General features: G+C 37.2%; 2 protein-coding genes across 2 annotated transcripts; one reads left to right on the top strand and one right to left on the bottom strand.

The window, feature by feature from the left end:
* Positions 1-1,680: 1,680 nt before the first annotated feature.
* LOC109861554 lies at positions 1,681-2,208 on the top strand. The gene has a single exon (XM_020441250.1). It carries the CDS (start codon positions 1,681-1,683, stop codon positions 2,206-2,208), a length of 528 nt encoding a protein of 175 aa, XP_020296839.1.
* Positions 2,209-6,587: 4,379 nt separating this feature from the next.
* Positions 6,588-7,415, bottom strand: LOC109861552. The gene has a single exon (XM_020441249.1). It carries the CDS (start codon positions 7,413-7,415, stop codon positions 6,588-6,590), a length of 828 nt encoding a protein of 275 aa, XP_020296838.1.
* Positions 7,416-7,987: the final 572 nt, after the last annotated feature.

The following is a 7,987-nucleotide window of genomic DNA, read 5'->3' as shown; positions in this document are numbered from 1 at the left end:
GAAAGTACAAAGTATTTCTCTTTCGCGACTCCGGATGGCCAATTTGAATTTAACCGCTTACCTTTTGGATATTGCGAGGCTCCGGCCGAATTCCAGAAGCGGATGGTTAATATTTTTCAACAACTCATTAGAGATGGAAAAATTTTGGTTTATATCGATGACATAATGATCGCTACCGAGTCAGTCGATGAAAATCTAGAAATACTTCGCGAGGTTTTAATCACGCTCAAGAAATACGACTTTGAGCTGAACTACAGTAAATGTAGCTTCCTGAAAAAACAGATTGATTACTTAGGTTACAAAATAACAGAAAATAATATTACATTAAGTCAGCGCCATACCTCTGCAATAGCGAATTTCCCGCAGCCATGTAGTGTCCGACAGGTCCAGCAATTCCTGGGTTTATCCAATTATTTTCGAAAGTTCATCCGTGATTACTCTATGAAAACTAAACCTCTTCGGAATTTACTACGTAAATCTGTAAAATTTAACTTTGACTCAGAGTGAGTTGAATCCTTTGAGAATTTAAAAAAAGAGCTAACGTCACAGCCGATATTGTGCCTATATAACCCTACAGCTGAAACACAGCTTCATACAGACGCGAGCTCGAATGGGCTAGGTGCTATATTACTCCAAAAACAAACATCCGTTAATTTCTCACCTGTGGCTTATTTTAGTCAGCCCACGAACAAAGCTGAGGCACAATATCACAGCTTTGAGCTCGAAATGCTTGCAATTGTTAGAGCTGTTGAGCGTTTTCATATTTATCTTTACGGAATTAACTTTACTATATATACGGATTGCAATGCATTAGTACATGCCGTAAACAAAATAAACCTCAACCCAAGGATTGCACGCTGGACACTGCTGCTGCAAAATTATAAGTTTGAAATTAAACACCGAAAAGGAGAGCAAATGGCGCACGTCGACGCATTAAGTCGACTAGTAGCATATGTAAATACCTTACCTTTAGAGCGCGAGCTAGAAATAAGACAGGCACAAGACAAACAGCTCCTAGAGATGACTAGGAAGCTTGAATTTGGCGACGATGACAAATTCGAGTTGATTAACGGATTAGTCTATCGTAAGCAACCCGATCGTTCTCGATTTGTAGTGCCAGAATCCTTGGTAGCTAGCGTAATCCGTGTATACCATGACGAGATGGCTCACTGCGGAGTAGAAAAAACGATACAAGGAATTCTTACTTCGTATTGGTTTCCTTCTTTAAGGAAGAAAGTACATGACTACGTAAATAATTGTATAGTTTGCCTACTGGCTAATACCTCCTCACATGCACGCGAAGGGGAGATGCAGTTAACGCCTTCTGCGGCAAAACCATTTGATGTACTGCATGTCGATCATTTTGGTCCGTTACAGACCACTAAAGAAGGCTTCCGTTATGTATTTTTAGTCGTAGACTCCTTCTCTCGTTTTACTTGGCTTTTCCCAACGAAATCTACAAATACAAAAGAAGTAATCGCTCATTTAGAAGAAGTGTTTAATGTATTCGGTAATCCAATGGAAATTGTAACTGACCGTGGTACTGCATTTACCTCAGTAGAATTTGAAAACTTTGTATCGTCACACAGGATCAAGCATCGCTTAGTCGCAGTTGCCTCTCCATGGGCTAATGGCGTAGTCGAGCGGGTAAACCAATTCTTGAAATCGTCCCTTAAAAAGATGATTGAAAATGCGTCCGAGTGGAAATTGTACCTCAACAAAGCACAATATGTCATAAATAACACTCACCACACTGCGATCAAAAACTCGCCTGCCAAAATACTGTTAGGTATCGATTGCCGTAGTCACGAGGATAAATCACTGTCCGATCTTGTAAAACAACTGGCACACATCGACACTGATTTAGTCACTGAACGTTCCTCAAATCGCGATATTGCCGCCGAAGCTACCGAAAGGGTACGCACATATAATAAACAGTATTACGATGTAAAACACGCCACGCCGAGCAAGTATCAACCAGGCGAATACGTGATGATAAGAGACACGCAAGCGAAACCCGGGCAAAGCTCAAAATTTAAATCGGCGTATAAAGGACCTTACGTAATCTCGAAGGTCCTGAAAAATAATCGATTCGTTGTCACCGATATTCCGGGATTCAATGTCGCGTCAAAACCGTATAACACTATTGTTTCTCCGGACAAACTAAAACCTTGGATCAAACCACTCGCGTCAACAACAAATAACTGAATTCTCGTAGTAGCTATCTCTGTTGACGTTCGAGGGCGCACGTCATGTCAGGATGGTCGAGCTGTAGGAAATTAATTATAATATTTAATGTAGCAGCGACCTCCTACGACCCTAAGGGCCGACATTGCGACTTTGCGATATAGCGACATCGATAAGTATCGATATCGATTTAAGCGAGAGTCAAGCAGGCGGCGCTGATGCGACCTGCCTGCGAAGCCGAGACTGAGCGAGAGTCAGAAGTGCCGTACCGTTTGTAAAAGTGAGAATGTAAAAACGTTTATCGCGAACGATCCGAATCTATTCGCTGCAGGGGATGAAACGCCCTGAAATCAAAAGTGTTACGGTTGATTGAATAATTTTCGACAAATGGATGTATGTGCGTGTGGAAGTAAACTTAAGATTAATTTTGAATTTACATCTTTATTTGATATGCTCCTTGCATACAACCTCGACGTATTTACATTATGATCCATCCTGGAACGTAACCAATTTTGCCTATCCTGATCAATTAAACTTCTCATCTCTTACATTACTTTGCAACACGTCAATTTAAGGATGCTTTCCAGTTACGTACACAGGTGACACTATGTAACACAGTGTTTATTACTGAGAAAGAACATATCAGTCTCATTTACACAGATTCACAGTCATTCTAGTGAACACAGTATTGCCTGTGTAAATAGTGGAAGGCACATAGTTTTCGGTGCAGCCGCGCCAAGTTTTTTTGTATTAAATATTTTTTATTTTGAAAAAATCTACATGAATTTTCGACTTATCACACAAAGCGAAATCTACATCTATGATTTAACATAATTTAAGATTTTTCACGCAAAGCAAGATCATTTCTTAAAAGAAGGATTTATAGTAAAAAATAATGTTTTGTAGTATATAATTTGTAAACCAGGTTTTATAGAGAAAGAAGTTTTTGTAGTATGTAAAATAACATACAAAAGTTTACTTGGTGCTACTTTTTGATGTCACTTTTTTTGTCAAACTGGTTTTTAGAGAAAGAATGTTTTGTAGTATATAATTTTGTAAAACAGGGGGTTTTAAAGAGAAAGAAAAATACTTTGACTTAAGATTTTTACTTTAAATCAATTTTAATCAATTTTAATAATGTAATTTAAATACAATACGTGTTNTGCGTGTACTTGGCGCCTGTTTTTACCTTTTTTTAATGATATATTACAGGATATCTATATTTCACACATACATTTATATCTTATGATAAATTTATATTTCATATATTATGAACAGAATTTAGTACATTTTTCCATGTAGTACGTATATTAATACATTTTTTCACAAAAAAGTACTTTATTAAACCAATAATATAAGGATTATAAGGATTGTCTAACTCAGTTAATATGTAAAAAAATGCTATGATTTTTCACATAATACAGCAATCCTGCCGTGAAATTTCTTCAGGAGGCAATAAGTTTTCTTCCAAATCATATTGAAAGAGCAAAGTAACAGAGCTAGTTTGTTTAACGAGATCTTCTGGTACGTGACCATAATTTTGTATTTCTGTCATAAGTTGTTTTACATGTTCAAAGCGATATTGTTTTATATCTTCTGTGTCATTTTCTTTTTCTTGTTCTAGTACAGCACACACCTTATGCAAAAAATATGCAAAATATAAATACATATATACTTAAGAAGAAAGTAAAAAGAAAGACTATGCAAAATCAACGTGGTTGTGCAGATAAGTTATTTATTCAAAAATTAATTAAGATACAGACAAGTTGATCCTAGTCTGATATTTGATGCTTTCGCGGTGTGTATTAACATACAAAGATGTTTTTCGGGTTTGGAACTGCGTTAGTGTCATTTTTATATCGACGTTTCGTGAACATTACATTACGGCTCACTTCATCAGGGTTTAAAGAGCAACCTGATACTGAGATGCTCTTGGTCAGATGTCCCGTTTTAGCGCTAGAATAGAGTGGGAATGGTGTAGTAGAGGGGGTGTAATGGTAAGAAGGAAGGAGGAATGTGTTATGACAAGATGGAATGCCATAATGAACTAATCATATGTTTATTGTCTCTATTGAGATTGTTTGGATGTTTGTATATCTCCAGCATATATGTAGTACTTTTATATCGCTAGTCGCGTATCTTCGCAATGAGAGGCACGAGCCCCAAGAAAGAGAGACGCACGAAGTTCAAATATGGGCATAGCGTTGAGCCTCATTTTGCGCAGGCGCGTCTACTAAGCGAGTGCGAGCGAGAGACAAGGTATTGGAAAGTGAAACAGAAAGAACGCGAGAAACCGGACTTCTGACAGACAAATCAAGAGGCACGGTAGTGTCTCGCGCCAAGTTCACGCGCAACGAAGTGGCGCTCGAACTGAGCGAGACGCACCGTACCTCATATACGCGAAAATCATGTATCTGAAAGATATGTAAAAAATAAAAACTTCATATCTCAGTAACGACTGAACCGATTGACTTCTTTTTAGTTTCAATCAATTCGGATTGAAAAAATAAAGAAAAAAGTATTTATGTGTTTTTCTTGTTTGTGACTTCATTTAAAATATTTTTCAAGATAACGTGAAAAATGGAGAAATTTAACGTTCAGAAACGTCATCATCAAGTGTGCAACTTCATCTTTCCGACGCCAGATGGCGGTATGTACACGAACGTTTTGATAAAAGAAAGAAAAGGAAGAGGACATGTGTCAGTTAAGCGAAAGCGAGAGAGACAGAAAGCGCGAGCGATTGAGTGAGTGAATGACAGTGCGAGAGAGACAAAGAGAGAAGGAACAATAAGAAAGATTGCGATCAAAGAGTGATGTACCAGTGAGCAAATCAACACCGAGAACATCAAGGTGGTAGTGTTACGCTCACAATCGAGAACCGCCGTTTGTGTGCGCTCGGATGTTCGTGTCGTGGAAGAATGGAGACACATGTGTTCTGTATCGTTTCTAGGCTAGCTGTCGAGTGTGTCGTTGTGGAAACGCACACGGATAGCGCGTAGCGGTTCTCGTTTGTGTGCGAATCCCTACCACCTCGGTGCTGATCTGCTCGATCTTATATTAAAATAAGACATTAGTTTGACATAATATTGAAAATAATATATTTAGAATATTTTTACGTATATGTATATGTCTTATCTTGCTGTCTACACATAAACAGAACCATTACACAAGGTGTAATTATACAGCATGTAGTACTTTATTACATTCTATAGTTAAGAATGTACCTCTAACAATAACAGGTACTTTATATTAAAAATGTGTTTTAATCACAACAAAAAAAAATATTTTAAGTGAACTAAATAAAGTTTTATATAATATGTTACGGTTACTATAGTAAACGCCAAGTGAACTGGCCTCCGAAGGACACCCGTCCCTCACGCGCTTTCGAGTAGGAGATACTCCCACTACGCCGAGGCAGCGTGTCCGGCAAGGCGCACACAAGCATACGCAAAGATGTGTGAGTGACTGTAGCGCGATCGTCACCAGCCAATCGTCTTCGCTTCTTCTATCTCTGTTTTTCCAATGTTCTTGTCGATGCTATTCGTATCAAGCGCGTTAGCGACGTGTNTTTCTCTTCCCTTGCGCGCTTTCTTTTTTCTCTCTTTTCTTCTCNCGTACTCTGTAACATTTAAAGATCCATCATACACGTGCATCATACAGTAACAATATAATATAATCTTTAATAGAAATTTAAAAAATGAAAAATAAAAATGTAACATCACAAGTGTAATTTTGCACACACGTTATAAAATATAATATAAAAAACGTACTTTAATTTAAATTAAATTTCTTTTAAAAACAATTTATATTTCGTTTTTTATATACTTTGACATACATATCTTTTTATTTTAATATATTTTTGAATGTTTTAAGCAATTTGATCAAAATGTTTTTTCTTTCATTATTATATAATGTGTTTACTTACATAAATTGATACGTCAATGGGCTAATTGTTGTGGGCTCATGTAGAAGATTATTCAAAAATTATTTAATCATCCTGGATTATTGTCCTAGCAGCCTGCNCTTTTGAATAAATATAAATTATTATTAAAATTAAAATTAAAGAAATAAAAATTATTATCAACATTAAGAATGTTATAATATATATACTTACATATCATATGTAAACTGAAATGTCCATCGATTGCTATCTATATAATTCTTTCTTATGGGCTTTCTTATGGACTCATTCCGAAATTGTTATAAATATTTTGCTCCACCTCGTCGAAGGTCCTCATGACCGGCCCTTTGCCCTTCCTCTTGACTCTTGAGCCTTGCGCGCTTCTTTCTTGATGTCTTCTCGGGTATCTCACTCTCGTCTTCTGCGATAAAACGTCCTCTTCTCGGGCAAAGGTGATCACTCAGATTCTTCAAATTTCGGTGGTCCTTGCAAATATAATTTAAACATCTTCATTACTGGAAGAGTCCGAAGTGCTAGAACTGTCTTCGGCAAATTCTAGTAATTCGTTGATTTCTTCGTCTTTTCTCATTTCTTTTTTAAAATCCTCTTCTTGTATACGATCGGTTTTTTCTGCACATTTTTTCCAATCGTCCACAGTGACTCTGCTGATTCCCTCTTCGAGTAATCTCCTTACTTCCGTCATTGTAAATGTTGTATTATGCTCAGCTACATACCCTTTCACTTGAGCCCAAATTAATTCAATGGGGTTGTACTGGCAATGATAAGGCGGAAGCCTGATTACTTCGTGGTCCATTTGCAAAGCAAGTTCATCGAGCACATATNCTTTATGCGCTGACTTATGCTGTCTTACAATATTTAATAATTCGGATTTTGTCCAGCTTTCTTCAAACGAGATATTTTTGTTCCGTAACCAGGTTATTATTTCTGCTTTTCTGCTGGCCGTTGTTGGTGCTCTTTCCTTGAGTGTTGAATGATATACAGCATTATCCATAACAATAATACNACCTTCTTCTAGGCCTTGTAAAAGATTTATAAACCAATCGTGGAACACTTCTGCATTCATTTCCTGGTGATAATCTTCTGTTGATTTTGATTGAAACACCAATTTCGCGTGTTGTATAAATTTGTGTTGAGCGGATCCCGCGTGACAAACGATGAGGCGTTCTCCTTTTCCAATAGGCACTTTCATNCCACCAGAATTTTCTGAATCCTGCCATATAAATTGTCTTGTGTGNTTCTTGTTAACCCACGTTTCATCCAGATATATAACAGGACGAGTATCATTCGATGTCCTTAAGTGGTGCATTTTTCGAAGAAACATTGCTCTTGCAGCAGCAACGTCTGTCCTCTCCATTAAAAATTTTCTACCATCATTGGCTTTCTTGTATTTAAAGCCAAGATCTTTAAATATTCTGCGCAATGATGTTATAGAGCCTTCAAATTCATCAATTTCTCTTAAAGTTTCACGTACTTTTTTTGTAGTTGGATATTCTTTTCTATCATAAAAATCCAAAATGGTTCGTCGAATGACATCTTTTTGTCTGTCATCTATATTTGTTACTGGACGCCGGGCATTCTTTTTGGGTGACGAGAAAGACGTTGACGGACTATCTTCTTCAAAGTTTTCATATATCAGAGTTTTTTTTACATTATATCCTTCGGCACAAATTCGTCGAATAGTCCTTTCTGATAAGCCGGAAGCTTCTGCGGTAGCCTTTTGTGGAGCACGTACACAGTTTGTCCGGAAAGTTCCCGGACTACGTGAATTAAAAATCGAAAATGNAAGATATGGTTTATTAAACAAGTTTACACTTCAAGGTAGTCTCCATTTAAAGCTATGCACGTTTGAGATCGTTCATACAACCGCTGGAACGCTCT

Source organism: Pseudomyrmex gracilis, unplaced genomic scaffold, assembly GCF_002006095.1.
Source record: "Pseudomyrmex gracilis isolate BER0280 unplaced genomic scaffold, ASM200609v1 scaffold_827, whole genome shotgun sequence".
Classification (NCBI taxonomy): Eukaryota; Metazoa; Arthropoda; class Insecta; order Hymenoptera; family Formicidae; genus Pseudomyrmex; species Pseudomyrmex gracilis.
This window is presented reverse-complemented; position numbering and strand designations above follow the sequence as displayed.